Source organism: Hoplias malabaricus, chromosome X1, assembly GCF_029633855.1.
Source record: "Hoplias malabaricus isolate fHopMal1 chromosome X1, fHopMal1.hap1, whole genome shotgun sequence".
NCBI lineage: Eukaryota > Metazoa > Chordata > Actinopteri > Characiformes > Erythrinidae > Hoplias > Hoplias malabaricus.
The window spans coordinates 21,988,477-22,010,716 of NC_089818.1; the positions used below are offsets into that span (position 1 = coordinate 21,988,477).

General features: G+C 42.1%; 1 protein-coding gene across 1 annotated transcript in view; it reads left to right on the forward strand.

Moving 5' to 3' along the window:
* gpc1b (glypican 1b) overlaps positions 1 to 11,382 on the forward strand; it is a 105,251-nt gene extending 93,869 nt beyond the window's left edge. Inside the window, exons 4-9 of the mRNA XM_066652576.1 lie at positions 4,137 to 4,302; positions 5,591 to 5,721; positions 8,168 to 8,284; positions 8,414 to 8,544; positions 10,063 to 10,238; positions 11,144 to 11,382. Of these exons, the coding sequence (XP_066508673.1) occupies positions 4,137 to 4,302; positions 5,591 to 5,721; positions 8,168 to 8,284; positions 8,414 to 8,544; positions 10,063 to 10,238; positions 11,144 to 11,349 (927 nt within the window). The 3' untranslated portion in view covers positions 11,350 to 11,382. The remainder of the gene's footprint in view (positions 1 to 4,136; positions 4,303 to 5,590; positions 5,722 to 8,167; positions 8,285 to 8,413; positions 8,545 to 10,062; positions 10,239 to 11,143) is intronic.
* The last annotated feature ends 10,858 nt before the right edge of the window (positions 11,383 to 22,240 follow it).

Here is a 22,240-nt window from a genome sequence, read left to right on the forward strand (position 1 = left end):
CCCTGAGCGAGCCAGTACGATTGTTAAAATCGCTTTGACAGACAGTAAAATCTGAGTGGCTTGTGTAGTTAAGTTTTTTCATCAAAGTGTTCCTTAATGAAATTAACACTGGTTAGGGTTACAGTTAGGTTTAGGGGTTACGTTTAGGTTTGGGGTTACGTTTAAGACTGTAGTTTTCATGCTGTGTTGCTAGATAGTCACATAAAAATTGTAAAAATAAAAAATAAATAAATAAATGTACGAATTCTGAGAATGGCAATGAGACCAGGTTTTTACTTTGAAGTAAGAGCTTTCTATTCCTTCTGTTATGAATACATAAAAAATAATTTACCGTGTGTTGTATTACCGAGGCTGGACAAGTCACAGAGAACCTTTTTTGGTGTGTGCACAGTTCTTATATTCAGCAAAGTCCATAGACTGACCTTCAAGTGGACGCATTCATATATCAAAAAAAGAAACTAATTTCCTTGGCTCCCAGCTGGCCATTTCAAATTGAGTAGCAGTGTTCCAGTGGGTTTGGAAATTAGCTTAACCAGTGAACTGTACTTCTGATTGAAGCCCACACAGCTCTGCTTGCCAAGATGATTTTACCTTTCTGTAGTGTATCAAAAAGATTTTAGACATACCTTCTGAGTACCAGCAACTTTTGCCTACTGGTCAAATATCGGCCTCACATAAGGATGCCCTCTGTGTTCAGTGATGGGATCTTCTGACATCGTGTGAAGCATTCCTAATGAAGGAAAACATTTGAAAGTTATGTAAAAGGACGTTGTGCTGGCATGTGTTTAGTGTTTGATCAGATCTGATGAATTACCAGGTTCTGAAGCTTCAGTCTAAAGCATCTGGATCCTGAAGGTTGAAAAATGCAGCCATTTTGTGCACAGACGTCTCTGTCACGATCTTCACTCTCAGTTTAATCATCCTCCTCTTCCTCCTCTCTATTTTCATATTTCCTTCTTCATTATCATCATCATTATTAACAAGTTGTTTTTTTTCCCTGCAACTTCTACTCTATCTTTTCTTTTTCTTCTGCTTATTCATCATCAGCAGCACCTTGTACTTTTTTTTCATAGTCTACTACAATCATTTCAACTCCTTCTTTTTCCTCTTCTTCATATTCTTCTTCTTTTTCCTCTTCTGCCTATTTCTTCTTCTTCTTCTTCTTCTTCTTCTTGTTTGACTTTCTTCTTCAACTTTCCATTCTTCTTGTTTCTCATTTTCTTCTTCTTCTTCTTCTTCTTCTTCTTCTTCTTTTGTTTCTTCTTCTTCTTCTTCTTCTTCTTCTTCTTTTTCTTCTTCTTCGTCTTCTTCTTCCTATTATTATTCATCTCCATCATCACCTTGTTCTCATTGTCCTTCTTCAATCTTCTTCTGATTATTATTTCTTTCCTAATTTCTTCTTCTTCAGCTCCTCATTCTCTTTTTTTCTTCTTTTGTGTTTCCTTTTGGTCTTAATTCCAGTTATAGAACAATGATAATTTTATCCCTCAGTTTATTTGATTTATTAATGTGTTTTTTTTGAGCAAAATTTGCACTAAATGCATGACATACTTTTTTTCCCAGTATGTGGTAGTCTCATTTGACATTCACTCAGATACAGCTTCTGCACTGTAAACACACTTCATGTCACATTATATAAAGCTGTCAGACCTCTTACATAATCTTTAAGTACAGGTTGGGATTCTTTGTGCACAAAATTACAGCTCACCGTAATTTACAGATACTAACAATATCAGCCTTTGGTCAGCGTGGTCAGAGGAATGCCAGCTGTTCTACTGATGTCACTGTGAGTAACCTGCGCTTTGGTCAGTTTGCCAAAGTAATTGTTACAGTCAAGTGGTGTTTACTGTCATTGCTGAATATAACTTGACTGCACTGGAATGAAGTGTGGTTCCTCAGGCCCAACACCCAACAGCAGCACATTTTACAGGAACTACATAAAGTGCAGATACACAACAATGTGAAACACACACAAACACATTACACTTCTCACACATACCAGTCAGTAGAGCAATGTTTATAACTGCTCTTGTCGCAACGTAGGGGTCATGGGGTCATGCAGTTTCCAGTAACTCTCCAGTAACTTCATAGAAAGTTTCCCTGCTGGTTTTGCAAGGCAAGGCTAATCGTCCACATTGCTTTCTTTATGGTCGACAATAGTGTGTGAGTTTATTTGTCCTCATTAGCATAACAACAGAAGAAATGTAGAAACTCCTCACAGACAGTCACCCGGAGGAAACCCACGCAGACACAGGGAGAAAACACCACACTCCTCACAGACAGTCACCCGGAGGAAACCCACGCAGACACAGGGAGAACACACCACACTCCTCACAGACAGTCACCCGAAGGAAACCCACGCAGACACAGGAAGAACACATCACACTCCTCACAGACAGTCACCCGGAGGAAACCCACGCAGACACAGAGAGAACACACCACACTCCATCATTTATTTACTTGATTTATGCATGATTTCTGGTGCATATTTATTGTTTGTTTGTTTTGACGTGTGTCATCCTCCATTTTACAGTAATGGAAATACACAAAATAATTCAAGGAGCCTGTGATTGGTCTAAACTCTGTGCTGTGGCCAATGAAAATCAAGGACTACATGTGACAGTAAACTCACAGAAGAACGTAACACGATAATAACTGAAAGGAACAAGACCTGACAGCAGGGCATTATAAACATGGACATTAAGTGTGTGTAGGTGGTAAAACAGCAGTAAGCGAAATAGATCGAGATTGTAATTAGTGCAGATGGTGAAGAGATTGACCTTCATGGTTTTGCTGAGCTCCTCCAGGCCTTAAACACTAACCTGTGCTAAAGAGGAGAGGGGAAATTGTTGTGGCTGGACAACGGAAATTACAGTGATTACCAGGCAATTTAGTGCTCGTGCACTTGTCCAGGTTGAGAACAGATTTGTTTCCTGAACGAATTACAGCTGTTTACTGCAGTGTGATGGAAAACTTTAATAATTCGTACTCCACCCAGAAATAATAGGCTCTTTCTCTTTCTTCTCCTTCATCATATTCTTCTTCTACTTCTTTAGCACAATCTTCTACCCTTTCCACTTTTTTGTTTTTTATCAATTTCATGCTCAGTTTCATCTTATGTCCTTCACTCCTAAAAATAAAGCTGCTACAAATGGTTCTTCAAATGATTTTTAAGACAGTGTAAGCAAAAAATGGGTCCCTATTCACATGTATCTGAATATTTTTTGAAAACTCTTTTTGTTTCCAGAAAGCTAAGTTTTGCTTGAAAATATGACACCACTGACAGTAGACTTTTAAATATTTATACCTTGGAGAACATTTATAAAAGTCTGTTTGTAGTGAATGGGCGGCACGGTGGTGCAGTAGGTTAGTGTCACAGTCACGCAGCTCCAGGGACCTGGAGGTTGTGGGATCGATTCCCGCTCTGGGTGACTGTCTGTGAGGAGTGTGGTGTGTTCTCTCTGTGTCGGCGTGGGTTTCCTCCGGGTGACTGTCTGTGAGAGGTGTGGTGTGTTCTCCCTGTGTCTGCGTGGGTTTCCTCCGGGTGACTGTCTGTGAGGAGTGTGGTGTGTTCTCCTTGTGTCTGCGTGGGTTTCCTCTGGGTGCTCCGGTTTCCTCCCACAGTCCAAAAACACACATTGGTAGGTGGATTGGCAACTCGAAATTGTCCGTGAGTGTGTGACTGAATGTGTGTGTGTCTGTGTTGCCCTGTGAAGGACTGGCGCCCCCTCCAGGGTGTATTCCCACCTTGTGCCCAATGATTCCAGGTAGGCTCTGGACCCACCGCGACCCTGAACTGGATGAGGGTTACAGATAATGAATGAATGAATGTTTAGTGAACTTAAATGCAGCTGTCAAGTGGAAGTGAGGCTAAAACCCAGACAAAAGTCTATCTAAGTTTAAATATCTGGATAGATGTGAACAGGGTCTCAGTGGAAAATTGATTGAATTCAGACGTGAAAGCACTAACGAGGTCAGATACTAACGTTAGAGGATTAGTTGTGTGAGCTTTATATCCGACTTCCATTACTCTGTGTTGGTCATGGTGATCTTTGTCTCTTGTACAGTTGCTGAGTGTAGGTCGACAATTGTGTTAATCCTCTCTCTCTCTCTCTCTCTCTCTCTCTCTGTGTCAGGTTCCTGTGAGTATGGAGTGTGTGCGTGCTCTGATGAAGCTGACCTACTGTCCTCACTGTAGGGGTGTGGCCTCAGCCAAGCCCTGCTCCACCTACTGCCGGAACGTGATGAAGGGCTGTCTGGCCAATCAGGCGGATCTGGACACGGAGTGGAAGAACCTGGCAGGTGGGGGTCTCTGATACGTAAGACTCATGACTCGGGTTGAGACTCATTTGTAAGATAATGGACATCTGCAGGACTTCACAGACAAGCCTTGAGTTATTACTGTCATTTTGCTGCATGAGTTAAAGTGTGTGTATCTTGTAAATTCCTCAACTTCAAAGGAAATGTTGGATAAAGGATGTAGACGAGGGTGGTATCCATCAACAGAAGAGTTCTAGACTGAAACAATTAACTGAAAAAGCTGACCGTAAGTAAACATGTCAACAGACGATTGGCCTCCGAGGCAGATACCAACATCTTGTAACAAGGCTGAAGCTTCTTTCAGGGAATAAGTGGTGCATCGGTTATGTTCTGGCATCTTACTTAGTTTTCATTCCCACGTTAAATAATGCAGAAGTAACCTTCTAGCCGCTAGACACCAGATTTTACCTGTTGCACATGTTTTTACTTTTTCTTTTTTTAATTTCTTTTACCTTTTGTCTTAATAATTCAGATAAAATGCTCTGCATTGGATAGTTTTCAACTTAAAAATGTCAGTGTTTCCGTAAACATTTCAACAAATTACACAGGTCTATTACGATTGCTATTTTGTCGGTTACTACTTAGTATTTTGACCTGCATTTTGCGGTGACAGACATTTTGTGACCCTCCCCTCAACCCCCCACCTCCTTTAATAAGACAGAGAAACTGTTGAATCCAATATTGTGTGTATACAGCATCAATGAATGTTATGTTATAGACGTACACTGGTCGGCGACTGCACTGGACTTTATTGCACTTGTTTTATTGGAGGCTGTAATTTAGGAAAAAAAAAATTAAAACTGTGCACAGAAAACAAAGCACAATTCACTCAAAGCTATGGAAAGTAAGAAAGCTGAGCCTCATCTTCAGAAGAGAATGTGCAGAAGAAGAAGATCTACAGCAAATTAACCCAGCTCTACCAGTTAAGAAATGTCTGCTGTTTAATCATCGCATAAAGTGCAGCGAGCTGCAGCCGACACGGCAATACACACAAACCCTTCTGTATTAATAAATGCAGCATGTGCATTTTAGAGGGAACCAGAGGTTTAACTGCACTGATGTCTTCACTGAGAGTTTGGTGAAGGATGGTGATTGGTTGGTGGCTCTATAGAAGACTAGTCAGATGTGTCATGGCATCAAACAACACCTACATCCAGCACTGCTTTGGGCCTGAATATCGCCTGACTGCCCTGGGACTATGTACATGACCCCCAGGATAAGAACCACTGGGATATTTAATTGACTGTGACTGTGTTTGTGTGTTTTGTAGATGCCATGTTACAGGTAGCTGATAGGCTGAACAAACCCTACAGTATGGACGCTGCACTTCTGTCTCTGCCCAGACGCATGGCAGAGGCTATTCTCTACATGCAGGACAACCTTAACGCTTTCAACAACAAGGTTCAAACTCACACACACACACACACACACACAAATATATATTCATCAATAATATGTGGTTCCTTCTGAAAACAGTGGACGAAGTTGAGAAATAAATTGCTAAAGGAAGCTGTATGACTTGGTTTTGGAGTACGCTTGATAGGATTAGGTGAAAAAAGATTGAAAAGTGTGGAAACACTGAATCATCTCTTTGCTTTGGTAGGAAATATCTCATGAAGTGAATATTAGATTTGCTCTAACTTTATTAAATATCTCCACTTCGTGAGAAGCTTTTACAATTTAAGTCTAATTGCCCTCCTCTTGCTTGGAAGGTATTAACTTAGTTTCCATATATGTGTTGACCTTAGTGTTCTCCCTGTTACTCTGTGGGTTTCCTCCGGGTGACTGTCTGTGAGGAGTGTGGTGTGTTCTCCCTGTGTCTGCGTGGGTTTCCTCCGGGTGACTGTCTGTGAGGAGTGTGGTGTGTTCTCCCTGTGTCTGCGTGGGTTTCCTCCGTGCGACTGTCTGTGAGGAGTGTGGTGTGTTCTCCCTGTGTCTGCGTGGGTTTCCTCTGGGTGACTGTCTGTGAGGAGTGTGGTGTGTTCTCCCTGTGTCTGCGTGGGTTTCCTCCGTGCGACTGTCTGTGAGGAGTGTGGTGTGTTCTCCCTGTGTCTGCGTGGGTTTCCTCTGGGTGACTGTCTGTGAGGAGTGTGGTGTGTTCTCTCTGTGTCTGCGTGGGTTTCCTCCGGGTGACTGTCTGTGAGGAGTGTGGTGTGTTCTCCCTGTGTCTGTGTGGGTTTCCTCCGGGTGACTGTCTGTGAGGAGTGTGGTGTGTTCTCCCTGTGTCTGCGTGGGTTTCCTTCGGGTGACTGTCTGTGAGGAGTGTGGTGTGTTCTCCCTGTGTCTGCGTGGGTTTCCTCCGGGCGACTGTCTGTGAGGAGTGTGGTGTGTTCTCCCTGTGTCTGTGTGGGTTTCCTCCAGGTGACTGTCTGTGAGGAGTGTGGTGTGTTCTCCCTGTGTCTGCGTGGGTTTCCTCTGGGTGACTGTCTGTGAGGAGTGTGGTGTGTTCTCTCTGTGTCTGCGTGGGTTTCCTCCGGGTGACTGTCTGTGAGGAGTGTGGTGTGTTCTCCCCGTGTCCGCGTAGGTTTCCTCCAGGTGACTGTCTGTGAGGAGTGTGGTGTGTTCTCCCTGTGTCTGCGTGGGTTTCCTCCGGGCGACTGTCTGTGAGGAGTGTGGTGTGTTCTCCCTGTCTCTGCGTGGGTTTCCTTCGGGTGACTGTCTGTGAGGAGTGTGGTGTGTTCTCCCTGTGTCTGTGTGGGTTTCCTCCGGGTGCTCCGGTTTCACCCCACAGTCCAAAAACACACGTAGGTGGATTGGCGACTCATAAGTGTCCATAGGTGTGAGTGTGTGTGTGTTGCCCTGTGAAGGACTGGCGCCCCCTCCAGGGTGTGTTCCTGCCTTGCGTCCAATGATTCCAGGTAGGCTCTGGACCCACCACGACCCTGAACTGGATAAGGGTTACAGATAATGAATGAATGAATGAATGATCAGAAATAACATTATGACCACCCTCTTTATGTCTGCACTAACTATACATTCACTCCACCGATGATCACACAATTAATATCTGAAGTATATAAAACAATATATTTCAAATGTCACTGTTCTGTCAACAAATTTTTTTATTGCTGTTTCTCATTCGGTTAAATTTGATTTTTGCCAAAATTGTATCCAACAGTTGCTACCAAAAGAAAAAAAAAAAATAGTGCCCTTGTGGGCAGAGCATGGAGAGGTCAATTGCAAATCCAAAATAAAGGTCAGTAATTTAATGAAGAATAGTCTTCTGTGTGTGAGCGTATCTTCTTGGACCCTCTAGCTGACTTGGCTGGAACTTTAGCTGACTGGGCTGCGTTGCCCATGGCCACCATTAAACCTGCACTATTATTGCCACTATTAAACACAATTAGCATCTATGAAATATTCATACTGCTTATGTAGAAATTATGGTAATAGTAAGGTACAAAAATAACAGCCTTACTCATAATTCTCCCCAAAGCCTGGGTAAAAATATTCCAGTGCCACAGGCTCCACAGTTTAGATTCAGGGTTTTTTGCGTTTGCGTTGAACTACATTTAAAATAATTATTATTTTACCACTCTTCCAACTCACACTATATTCTGTACTCATTATTTGCACTGTATTCAGTGTATACAAAAATGTTCAAAAGCTTTTTTTAACAGTGTATTGTAGATATGGCCACACCCACGAGAGTGACCCACTCTGTGGAACATAAACTGGTCCATTTAGGGACCATGAGTTGCACCTATATGTATATTAAATATTAATATGTAATGATTCCTTATTCATTAAATTCACTGATTATTAAACAGTGAAAGTAAATGATTGCTCCTTTTAAAGGTTTATTGATATTATTCGTATTCACTTAATAATACATGTCCTTGTTTAGGTCTTTCAGGCATGTGGTACCCCTCCAGAGAGCTCCAGTCCAGGGGAGCCTGTGAAGAGAGGTCAGAACCTCGCAGAGGAGGTCAGCGGTGCTGCAGGACCGAGGCTGGACAAACTGGTGAGTGAGTGTGTAAATGTAGATCCTAAAATGAATACATGAATTTTTAATATGCTATATAGAATATATAAAATAATAAAATATATAAAGCTAAAAGTCTCTCTCTCTCTCTCTCTCTCTCTCTCTCAGTTATCAGATGTCTCTAGGAAGCTGAGGGATATGATGCAGTACTGGGTTCAGTTGCCTAGTAAACTGTGTATTGATCGCGAGGCTAAAGCTGGTGATGAGGGCAAGTGCTGGAACGGCATGGCTGTGGACAGGTACCGTCTCCAGCACAACACACTCAAACACACCATTTGCCACAGAGAAGAACCATGGACACTTACTCTACACTTGTTCTGTGCTAAAGTTTCTACACTACTGCCAAAACGCTTTGTTGGATTTTTGTTGGATTTCCAAAAGCTTAAAAATAGAATTTCTGGCAAATATGGAATTTTTGGCAAATTCCCAAAGTTTTAGTTTTGTGTGTTTATTTCGTTAATTATTATTAATCTACATGGGACATTTTTATCTTGTGAATGTGCTGTCGGTCTGGGAGCAGCAGAGTTAACCTGTTGGAGAAATACACCAAGATTGGAAACTGCACAGCTTTACATTTGCTATAAGTTAATGTAATGTGGGGCGGCACGGTGGTGCAGGTGTAAGTGTCGCAGTCACGCATTCCCGATCCGCGTGACTGTCTGTGAGGAGTGTGGTGTGTTCTCCCCGTGTCCGTGTGGGTTTCCTTCGGGTGACTGTCTGTGAGGAGTGTGGTGTGTTCTCCCCGTGTCCGTGTGGGTTTCCTCCGGGTGACTGTCTGTGAGGAGTTGATGTGTTCTTCCTGTGTCCTTGTGGGTTTCCTCCGTGTGACTGTCTGTGAGGAGTGTGGTGTGTTCTCCCTGTATTTGCGTGGGTTTCCTCCGGGTGACTGTCTGTGAGGTGTGTGGTGTGTTCTCCCTGTGTCTGCGTGGGTTTCCTCCGGGTGACTGTCTGTGAGGAGTCTGGTGTGTTCTCTCTGTGTCTGTATGGGTTTCCTCCGGGTGCTCCGGTTTCCTCCCACAGTCCAAAAACACATGTTGGTAGGTGGATTGGCGACTTGAAATTGTCCGTAGGTGTGAGTGTGTGAGTAAATGTGTGAGTGTGTGTTGCCCTGTGAAGGACTGGCGCCCCCTCCAGGGTGTATTCCCACCTTGCACCCAATGATTCCAGGTAGGCTCTGGACACACCGCGACCCTGAACTGGATAAGGGTTACAGATAATGAATGAATGAATTAATAATGTAATGTGGGAAGCACAGTGCTGTTACATGTAGCATCACTACACTGTCAGAAGAACACAGGTACATTATAGTCACTAAAACAATAGGCACATGAAATGGAGCATGTGAAATCAATGTAATTAACAAATCTGCATTTAATATAGAATATGTCACAATATTCCCTATCTTAAGCTACCACCACACTGACAGTATTTCTGAGAGTACACCTCACATCTTCTCAGGTTCCTGGGTTCCATCCTTGCCTCCGTTCACAGCCTGTGGGAGTTGGTCAGGTTCTCACTGTGTCTCTGTGGTCTTAAAACACATGTTGTTAGGTGGTTTGGCTGCGTGAAATTGTCCACACATTAAACTGTGTGTCTGGGGCTCTGTCCGGGGTGTGTTCCTGCCTTTACCAAAAAATCCTTGTGTTCTTGACCCTCCGTGGCTCTGATCAGGATGAAAAAAAAACAAAAAGACATTTTACTCACCAATTATTAATAATTGTAATTAGCTAATGGCGAGTTTCCATGTTGCGTATCAGGTATCTTCCCGATGTGATGGGGGATGGCCTGGCCAGTCAGATCAACAACCCAGAGGTGGAGATCGACATCACCAAGCCAGATATGACCATAAGACAACAGATCATGCAGCTGAAAATTATGACCAATCGACTGAAGAACGCCATCAACGGCAACGATGTGGACTTCCAGGATGCCAGTGAGTGGAGAGTTTCCTTACATGGTTTTAACATTAATTGTATAAGTTGTTACTTTGGAAAACACTGTAAACTTTATAGCAAAACCAACATTTGTTGTGTTGTGTAACTCTGTAGAGATAGCAGTTCTGTTGCTCAACAGTCCAGTGCCTTGGGGTTTTCTAGCTCTAGCCAGTGCTTGGCATTGGGCATGGTGACTTTAGCCTCATGTGCAGCTGATTATTTATTATTATTATTTATTTATCTATCCACAATGGGTGCACCTCAGATAGTTGGGTTTACTTAATTAAAATTATGTCCAGAAATGTTTGGACACACAGTATAAGGTGCTTGTCCACTGCAGGGTACCTACTCTACTAGACTCTACTTGCTTTTTGGTCCCTGGTACTTTCCACTACAATGCCCACCACCCTCCCCCCAATGTAGTCAGTGGTATCAAAACAATCACAAAAATCTCTAAAAAGAAAAACAGCATGATTTGGCATTGTTGTAAGCATTGTTTATAAGTGAGTTCAGACAGATCAGTGTAGTTGGTTCGTTCTCTGTTGCACTGTCCAGCTCTCCCTGGGGTCTTTCTTCCACCAACAAATAAACATTGGTATGTCTTCCAAAGTCCACTGCATAATTTTAGGCGCATTGAACAGAGTAAATACTATGCAGTGGAATAAGCCATTAGTGTATATGACCAGCATGGAGGTGGATAGTCCTTATAAGAACATGTATTATTATTATTATTATTATTATTATTATTATTATTATTATTCACTACAGCTGTATGCAGTAAATCTTGAATTTCACAGATTTACATTTTGTTCTATAAAGCTTTGTAAACACATTTGTGGTCCGAGCATGGGCAGTGTAGTTCTGATGATATTGTTCATTTTTCTCATGTATTTATTAAACTTAGGTGATGACATCAGCGGCTCTGGAAGTGGCTGCAGCGATGACCAGTGTGTCCATGGCCCCCGCATCATGATCCCCAGCACAAACAGACCTAAAAACTATCCAAACCCCCCAGAGAACAAGAAGGTGGTGAAAGGCCTGGGCAGCCGGAATGTGCCCTCTAGCGCCCCCTACCTGCTCGCACTTGCCACAGTCCTTCTGCGACGATAATCCACAGGCATTTCCACCAAGCGGGACTCAGTACGGGACAAGGGGACGGAGTGAGGAGGGGTGGGGAAATAAGGTGGGGTAGTTACTTTGCCAAAAAACGGTAAAAAAAAAAAAAAAGATCAAAACCAACGTATGAATCATACAAACTATTGCAGAAATGGAAACAATTGAATGGACTTTTTTTGTTTTGTTTTGTTTTTGGTCACTGTACAAAAAATATTCTTAGATTTCTGTTCTTTCTGTCTCTCTTCGAAGTATTCTGCACTCTTTAGAGCACTTCTTTTGCTGGTCTTTTTGAGGGGAAATCTACGAGCTGGTCATTCCTAGCTATAGAAGCGACTTTATATGTTATATATGAGTTTCCGCACCACAACAATAGCTTGTTTCCAATTTAGATTAATTTATTACAGCTGACATTATGACACCCAAAGCATTTAGACCTCCATTATACACCTAACCACATAGGTCCTATCAGTAATTAATATAGACAGAGATGGACAGAAAATGGCAATTTGGGTTTCCAAGCACTAGAAATTAGTTCAAATGGGTAGAAATGAGCGAAAAAGGCTGAACATAAATGAACATGCTTCTTTATGTTCTCTGTGTGTTCTCCAGCCAGGAGACCACATTCCTCTCCATCTCTCTTGTGCTTTTGATTGCTATACATTTTTTTCTCCATCCACAGCTTTGTGTCAAAACTTAATGGGCAGGTCTTGCAGAAAATACTACCTATATGTTACCATGGTTACCAGTGAAGATACTAACACAGCCATCAGTCACGTCACTGGCAAACGTTGAGAAGTTCATACACCAGCAGAAGAGGTCAAGAGAGACCTTTTCCACTGATTTTGAAATCTAAAAGATAGGAAACATGCAGGAAGGCGCATGCATGTGTGTGAGGTTTTTGTGATGAACAGGGCTACAACAACCATGAAATGTGGATGGAGAAAGCAAACAGGAGCATCTTTTGGACACAAACTCTGGACGATGATACAAGCTTCTGAAACGACTGTGGACCTAAAGGTTTCTGGTGGTAGAATCCCCTCCCAAATCTTAAATCTCTGTATACCTTCCCCTTTAGGAAATGTCTGATTGCGAGGATGCGGGAGGCGCTCTCGCTGCAATACAGGGCTTCAGAGATGGTGGAGTCTTAGAGCGAAGTCTAGACGTCTATAAATGACACTCTGTGAACAGTGAGGACAACGATTGTTAAGAGGGATATTAGAGCTATTGACTCTGGGATGGGTTTGTGTTTGTCTGCGTGACTGTGTGTGTGTGTGTGTGTCTGTGTCTGTGTGCGTATATGGAAGTGTGCGTCTGTGTATATTTGTGTAAGTGGATGTGTGTGGATGACTATCAGGATGTTGGAAGTGTGTGTGTGTGTGTGTGAGTCTCAGTGTGCCTGTCTAATTGGATATCTTTTCATCTGCGAGTGTATGGCAGCCATATGATGTGATGTGATGTGTGTGTGTGTGTGTGTGTGTGTGTGTGTATTTGGCTGTGTGTGTCTATGTATTTAACTATACAGTATGAGTGTTTGTTTAAATGGAAATGTGCCTGTTGTGTGTGTGTGTGTGTGCGTGTGTTTAACTATACTGTCATGTTAATGTTTAAAAGTGTGTATTTGTATCTGTACAGACATACAGATGTCTGACTACGAGGACATTTGCATGTTTAGAGCATGGACATGTAAAATGTGTGTGTGTGTGTGTGTGTGTGTATGTGTGTGTGTGACAGAATGAGGAGAGAGAAAGAAAATGAGTGGGAAACTCTAGTAATAAGTACTGCAGTGTGATAAACGCTCTGGTTGGCTAAATGCTTCAGTTTCAGTGCCTGTGACTGGACGCCCCTGTTCTGTGATGACCACAGAATGTGTGGTGGAGTTGTAGATGGTGTTCTAAAGTGTGCTCTCTCACTGAGCCTGTATACCAGAGTCTGCCATAGGGGGGCAGTGTGTAGACTCCAAGGGGAAAAAAAAAAAAAAAAACTTGCCTGAGGGGCCACTTGATGTGTCCTTGCTTTTCCCTGCTTCTATTAGTCATCTTTTATCCTATGGGACACATTCCAAGGCAGAGCAAAAGAAAAAAAAAAGACATGCCAAAACAATTCCCAACATCTCTTTTTCGGAGAATTTGCACAATCCCTGCCTCCCTCGCGTTGTCCCTTTCTTTGGACCTCAGGCTCGGCCCTTGGTCCCCTGCTCATTTACTTAGTCGGCTTAGAAAAACAAAATAATAATGCTGCACTTTTTCGGATGCGTGTGACCACTTGGTTGCCTGATACAAAACCTGATGCTAGTGAAAACACGGGAGCGACGACAGTAAAGTATTGTTCATCAGTGGGGACTGGCTGTTTGCCATGTTTGCTAATCCTTTGTAAACTGGTGGATATCTCTACAAGGGTTTAGTGGCACATCGGATCCTGAGATTAGCACCTTGGACAGTATAGTGGAGTTTAAGGTGGTTTCATCTTGAACTAACTTAAATTGGTCAGCACCCTGATTGGCATTTTAAGCCAAGTCCAGAGCCAGCTCCCTAGCCACGAGACTTCCGTGTTGTACGGACACCAGACCCAGAGTCCCAGGAACCCCTAAAGCACCCACTTTTAATATTGAATGTGGAGAGCAGTGATGAAATGTGTGAGAAAAGAAAGAGAAAATGAGGAAAAAAAGCAACATACAATACATTCTGATATATGCTTCATTTGTTTATTTTGTGTTTTTTTTTTCTTTTTCCAATAAACACCAATAGAGCGTTTGTGTTCATTAATTAGAGTGTGAAAAAGCGTCAAGAAACATTGACGAAAAATTGTGTCAAAATTTGCTGTTGTATGTTCCTGGAAAACAAAAAATTCTTGTGTCAATTATATACATCATACTATTTTCAAGATGTCTGTGTCAAACTCATTTCATGTTCAAAGCATTGCCTGTTGAAGAAGACTCTCTGGAACAGCTACATATGAGCCTAAGGTGAGCGAGCTCATTGCAGGGTGTTGGCTGGATGGGTATAAAGGCCCCCAGGAACTGCGTGAGTAAGGCCCAATCCCACCTTTTATAGTTTTACACCCACCTCTTTGTTTCTGAGTGTCACCTTGCCTCTTGGAGTTAAAATGTATAGTGTTTGAAATCTGTGCATCTAAAAAAAATCTCAGTTTCAATGGCTATATAGCCCTAACACTTTGCTCTATCCTCTATCCCCAAAATAATTGAGACACCCCTACCCCTAAGCAAAATAGCGTGATTGGGGTAAGTAATCGGGCCAAGGGCTAAACAAAAGTCGCCATCCAAATACATCTGCAATGAATATGACTAATGCCTTTGATCCAGAACTTCATCCAGCATTAGTACTGGACTTCTCTTTACGTGGCTTTATGAACGGCAATCAAATTTTCACAGCAAATTTTAATGAAGTAAACCAAATACTGCAGGGAAAGTTCATAACATTCTCAATTTCTTACTGATTTAATGAGTTTCTCACAATCCACCACATCCCACATGCCCGGCAAGTGAGACTTAAAACAAACAACTGTAAGAATTAGCACTGGGTGGCATTACATGAGAGTACTTGCTGTAAACTACAGTGGTATCCCTGCTAGAAAAATAAGGAATTCCATGCTGGTCTATCCTGGTATATGTAGTTTGGTTGCTAGTTTAGCATCTCAGAGTATGACCGTGGTGGTTGACCAGCATACCTGCACCCTCAGGTTGTGTTATGCTGCACAACTCCACGGTCCCAGGACAGATTCCTGCCCTGAGTCTTTGCCTACAGTGAGTTTGGTGTGTTCTCTTCATGTCTGCTTGCATTTCCTTTGGGTGCTCTGGTTTTCCTCCCACAGTCCAAAAATGCATGCTAGTAGGCCAATTGGCTATGAGATATTGCCCACTAGTTTGAGTTTCTGAGGTACTGGAAGAGCATGTGTCAGTGCACCAGTGGTGCCAGTCCAAAGTTGGATGAGTGGAAGGATTGCCTCAGGAAGGGCATCTGGTGTGACACCTGTGCCAAGTATAATATTGTGGATTGTACCAATCTTTTGTGGCAACCCTTAGCAGGAGCAGACAATGACCAACAGAGAGGAGGAAGGTAAGTTTGTTAGGAAGCCAACCCTGTGCACACAGCAGCTTTGCTAGCACACACACACAACATGAGCAAAAACAAGCCCTTTGCTTGAACCCGTGTTAGAACTAGAACTGTACCTTCAGTTGTGTTCTGTTTGAGTCAGTACTTGTTTGGCAAAATCCAGTGGAAATAAATGGCATTAGGACAAAGAAGACAAACTAAATGAAATAGAAGGCTTTAAAGGCAATTTGGTAAAGTTTGTCCACTCCAAATATCTCAAGTCCCAAATGGTGCTCTAACATCTTTCTGAAGGCTGTAAGGTGTCAGATCCATGCTCGCTAGAATGCTAAATATGTCCTTCAGTGAGTATCATCAAAATGAGGTCTCAGTCCAGGTTTGTGCATGCACAAAAAGGCCACAACAATGTAGTGTCCCATTTTTCATTTTACCAATCAGAGGGGATGTCACAAGTGCTCTCTACGTGCCTTTTGGTGAAGGGTAAAAGGATGTATGCTCAGGCCTATTACTTACTCCTTGATATAAAGACATGCACCTGTCAAAATGGTCAGTTTTGTTTATGGCAGTCTGCCCGAGATGGCACCAGTAGATCCAGCATATCAGACAAGTCTGTCAAATGTATGCACTTGGGCCAAGCACCTTTGTGGTCCTTTGCCCTACAGGTCTGTAAGATATAGTTGTCACCAAGCGTAGGCTTTGAGCACTGGATGGCTTTAGAGCTTCATTTGGGACTGAGTTTAAGGAGGCACTTGTTTATTAATTGAACTGGATTATGCTTATAGTCTGAATACAGCAAATTAGTTCAATGCAAATCAATAACACACTTTTTTTGGTTCTATTTGGAACAAGTTCTGTATGGAACCAATTGCACTCTTACACTCTTTCCACTTACCTTCAGCCCCAAACTATTTATGTTTGAGTTACTTATAATCTAAGTACACGAGAAGATACAGCAACAAACCGTTTGGCCCTAATATTAGCCTTCACCCATATCTTATTTACCAAGCCCCTCAAGGTATAAATGCTGTTCTGAGATCAGATTCTGTCTCATCAAACTCTCCTTCATTAGTGCACCGAAGGCATTAACTGATCCCAGTTCAGCACATATGCAGGGGGAATTTTGACAAATATAGCCATGGGTAGTTCTGGGCTCGTTGCCCATGCAACTCACCTGTTCCCTCTCCTGGGGAGAAGCCATCTGTTTCTGTGCTAGGACCCAAGCCAACATTGTACTGTTTTGCCATCTAACAGAAGACCTGTTTGAGACCAGTGTTTTCAGCCTTTATCATTGATATAGCATTCTCATCATCTTTATTTCAAAGCCCAATCTGGATACCTTTCTCTGAAGAGGCGGGATAAAGTCATTATTGCTGAGTACCTCAGTGATTTTAGTCCCTTCCAAATGCACCTTGTCATTTATTTTTAGAAACTGATCTTTAGGCTCCAGCATCAGTGAAGATTTCAGTGTTGTTTACACTTGTTTTAAAACAAGTGCCTGAATAAGCCCAGGTTGTTAGGTTGTTGTTGATTCCCAAATATGTTCCTGGTGCAAACAGTTCTTTTTTTTTTTGTCCATGGATCTATAGAGCACCATTGACTTTACTAATGCCATTTACATGACTTACCTTTCACACTAAACAATTGCCTTCCAAACTACATGATTCCACATCAATACATGACTGACTGGTGACACAGGGCCATGAATTACATGATCTTTCCCCAGCAAAACATGCAATATTTTTTTTTTCTTACAAAATACACAGAAACAAGCAGAACACATTGTACAAACAGTTTTTTTTTCTACTTCAGTATGGATTAGAAATTGGATAAGGACATGGAGGGATTTTCTGTTCTGCAGAGAAAGTTGGCTGTAAATAAATACTTTAGCAATGAAAACAGCTTCCTGATCACATTACTGAAAAGCCAGTGTGTATTATTTCGATAGAAACAATTCAAGAAGCTTTATTGTCTTTTCAGCCAAATTCAGTACACAGTGAAAGAAACAAGAGCAAAGAAAAACTAGTCAAGCCTAGTTTAGCTGGACCGCCATTAGCCACATAGCCATTGTCACATAGGTGTTTCTGGCTTTTCAAAAACAGGAAATGCCCAAAATACATCCTCTTGTCATTGGAAGGTCATGTGTTGTACAGAAAATATGGAGGGCAGGGCTAATGAAAAAAAAAAGGAACACAATGTATACAACATACGTAAAAGAGTGTCCGACAGGTCCAGATTTCAAACCAGTTAAATATTTTTTGGGTGTTAGCGAGGCATCTGCAATTGCTTGGTGAGCTCTTGGATCGTGTCTTTCAGCAGGTCATAGGTAGAGAGTCAACGTCAAATAAGCGTCAATTTGCCTTTGACATGAGGGGTTTGTCTGCAGTCGTCAAAAACTGCTGGCGACTGGAAAATTGGGGATACCATTGTGTAATGTGAACTTGCCTTAAACAGCCCTTGAAGGATCATCTATTTAAGAGTGTACTGTAATATTGTTCTGTACCGTAGTACAGAACACGTAGTACACTATAGTCCAACCGTCGAGGTGGGCCTAGGTGCGGTTCAGCATACTGGGAACGGTAGAGCGATCACACTAGTCAAATTAACTGGACCGTGGGGTGCAAACATGAGGCATGGGGTGCAAACATCAGGCACTGTATTAGTGGGAGTACGCCCTGTGTTCAGTTACCAAGGACAACAACTACAAGACGAGCCAAGGAAAGGGCAGGTTTCATTTACTTAACACTTATTCATTTTGAGTACAGTGAACTGGAAGTTTCTATAAAGAAAAAAATAGGTGTTTCATCTATGGCTTCACTCCAAAGAACTCTTCATTTGTTCATGTTGCATTCTGTCTTACATTGTCACCACTTCCATTTGTCTCTATTCCACTCTTCCTATTTTTTCTATAACAATATCTGCCTCTCTCTCTCTCTTTCTCTCTCCCCCACCCACGCATTAGTACAGTACTCATCTGTCATCTTATGTGTGAAGTTCTCGGACATGAGCAAATCAGCACTTCTCACAGACATCTCTATTGTTAGCTCCAGAGGCCTACAAACACACACAACCCATAGATTTTTCTCTTTACAAGTGTAATGGCCTCTTAATTCTCAAAGCCTACACTGCAGTTAAATGCTTAACACCACATTTTATCACTGACGGACATGGCAGAATAACACGACGGGGCATTTTACCTCTTTATGCAGTTCCAATATGAAATGAAATAACATTGACTTCCATTTGTTCATATATTTGATTCGCCTACAGTCCTCCACTAATCCATATTTGTATTCCTTTTTCTTCTACCATCATTTAAGTGGAAAAAAGGCTGTGCTGCCCCCTACTCTTCCTGTAGGATACTGCAATTTGTCAAAAAATTGGAAAATGTTTATAATTAATGTAATGTAATACGCAGTATTAACGTCCTTGTTTTTTGGAGTAAACATTTTCCACAAATGGAACATGATTCAATTCACACACCATTCAGCCGTTGTTTTGCAGGTGACACAAACTCATTTGACTGATCATGGTGGTCTCTCCTGTTGGCATGGCAACCCAACTGATGGATCAACTTGAAAGAGGAGGTGAAACTCTCCATGCTACTCTGACATTTTTAGAATGTAAAGTGGCTCAAGTTACTCAATAAGCGCTGTTGGTCTTTTGGCAAGGGGCACATTTTTTCCTTTGCACTTGATGACATTCAGCCCATTTGCAGTTTTTCCACAATATGAACAACACAGTCATGTACTCGGCAGGTGACTTGGTGGTTGGCACGTTTTCAACAGTGTTGATTGTAAAGCGTCCTTGGGTATCTAGAAAGGTGCTATATAACTGTACAAATAACGCTACTCCCAAACATTACTCGCTAAAATATATGGTTCTTGGCCATGATTTACTTGGTTACCTACTTGTGAAAAAGTCAAGTTGTAAAATGTAATGGTGGAATGATGTAATGATGAATAGCACAGGCATCCATCAGCTAATGTGACTGATCTGGATAGTTTTCATTCTACTCTTGCCACTTAAAATGTTCAGTGGTGCTATACAAGCAGCAGTTTGAAAAGAAGCAGTGGTTGGACCTCACGTCTTCCAGTGGCTGGTGACACTGTGTGGGATTAGGGGTGATTCACTGACAAATGAAATTGTAAATAGCTAATAAAATAGAAATTCATTAGATATGGGACAGTAAACTGTGGGTGTGGTTTGGAAGTGGGTGGAAATGAGTTGGTGGAGCCAGGGAAGCGCTAAAGCCGTTGTAATGTAGCAGGTTATCAGCAAAAAGTAAAAGTAAGTCAATGGAAATAAACAGAAGATAATGGAAATCCCTCTCCCTAAGACTGTAACTGAGAATACTCCACAGAACTTTATTCTACACTAGAAATATATCGGTACCACCACCAAGTCCTAGCCTCTACTCTAACGTTAATGACCTGTAATTGCGCCGCTAGTGCCCTTCCCACACAGTGCCCACCTCACAGTGGTCCATCTGCAGCCTCTTTAATGTGACACCAAAGACTTTCTGTAACCTCCTGCATCCTTGGCTTTTTAGGAAATCTGGTGAACACGCAGCAGGGCCTTTTCCGTTTCATCGAGGCTTCAAAACCAGCTGTGCTTCTGCCTCCACAGCGTCTTCAGCACGCCTCCGTCAGAGGCTCAATCCAGCATCACATCCAAACTTCAGTACCAGAGCATGTCATCCTCCTCTGTCCCTCCTTTTTTTCTGCTCTGACTGCAGATCTCCAGCTCTGATATCCTCAGAGTTTGGGGGGTGGGGGATGGGGTGATGTAAGAAGTGCCTGTCGTCTGATTCCCATTGAGACATGGATTATGGATTATGGTAATAATATCCCCAGTCTCAGCATCCAACGTCAACATGCATAGACCTCATTTCGGATTCTTCCACATGTTAGCGGAAATATTTTCAGGGAAAAATGGCTGCTTCTGTTTTTTTCAGTCAGGGATTTATATGGGAGTTCAAAAGTGGCTTTCTTGTGCTTTTGGTTAAGGCACTGGCTGGAGTGACCACATTCTCTACTCTCTCTCTCACTCTCAGACTTTCCAGTCTCTGTCAGCTGAGCCCCCCCTGAACAGCACAGATTCTAATGAACACATCAAAAAGACAGAGATACAGATAGAAAAATAAAGACAGAGACATTATTGATAGACAGACTTAATATTTTACAATTTGGCAAGAATGTATTAATAGAACTATGGAGTTTAATCACTGACTTCAAAACTTTAATTTGAATTATGATTATGTAAGAGGTCTGCCTGGGGCTGGGGCGAGGCTGCCTGCTAAGCCACCCCCAGTCACTAGAGGGAGACAGGGACACTCTTAATTTGGTGCAGTTGGTTCCACCTGGGGCGGCACGGTGGTGCAGCAGGTAGTGTCGCAGTCACACCTTGTGGGTTTGATTCCAGCTCCGGGTGACTGTCTGTGAGGAGTTGGTGTGTTCTCCCTGTGTCCGCGTGGGTTTCCTCCGGGTGCTCCGGTTTCCTCCCACAGGTGGTAAGGCTCTTGAGTTTTCTCCTGGGTCTCTCTATCTTCTTCTTCTCCACCAGAGCTTTCCCTCTGGTTTTCTCTTGGGATTCAATATTTTCTTTTCTTTACCATTTTTTTTGGTATAAATAAATAATTAGAAATAAAATAAGTTGTGTTCTATCTTTAATTTCTTTTGTCTCGTCTTGTCCCTCCCTTTTGTTTTGGGGAAACTCTCTTGCCTTTGTTTTCTTTTGCTCAATTCTGAGCTGATCAGTTTTCCCCTGACATCTTAAGTTTTCCTCTCTCGTGTTTCATTTTGTCTTGGCGCTCTTAACATCCAGAGTTAGGGTTGTTTGTGTGTCTCTGCACTTGAGGCCTATTTCTCTAGTGCTCTGTTGGTGGCTTGCTCTGTTCTAATCCACCCCGGGTGAGCTGCCACATTACAGATTATTTGAAGTATATTCATCAGTTTATAATTTATAATTATGTAGATTTTAATAAACTTAAAATAATTTAGGCATAGTTTGTTATACTTTATTTTTGCATGTTTTTAATGTAATGTGTGTGTCGCCCTGTGAAGGACTGGCGCCCCCTCCAGGGTGTATTCCCGCCTTGCGCCCAATGATTCCAGGTAGGCTCTGGACCCACCGTGACCCTGAACTGGATAAGGGTTACAGATAATGAATGAATGAATGTTCTGAATGTGTGAGGTGGTGAAATCAGATGTTAAATCTTATTATATTTAAGATCTGAATTTCTGTTATATAAAATTATACTATATATGTGACTTATCGTTTAGCTTCATATACAACTCTGGAACACTGTTTCTCCTGTACATAGAAAAAACTGAGAACCAACAGATCAACCCAAAGCCTGTACTGCCATCTAGTGTTTTCTTAGACTACTGCATCAGGACGTGTAAAACCAGGGGAACTTTTAACTGTGCTTCATTCACCTCATAAATCCAACAGGTGACAGGGCAAGTCCACCACTTTTGTAAACTCTCTCCTTAATTAAAGAGTTCACATGGAATTAGAGCTGTTTGGTGTGAAATGCGCCTTGTTAAAGACACTGACCGAGGCTGAATGTTTGAAAGTGCTGCTGAAAGGAACCAAACGTCTGACTCATTAAGTGGCTGGATGTGTAATAAACTCATTTTCACTTAAAATACAGGGTTTAAAACACTACATTGAATTCAGCTGTAAAACTGACCCAAGCCTTGCTTCCCATCATCGACAACGTCAAGGGTCGCTACGCTTCTCTATAGACCACCATTTCACTGTAAACCACACAGAACCTGTCAAAATACTGTAAAAAAAATCACTTTATAATTAAC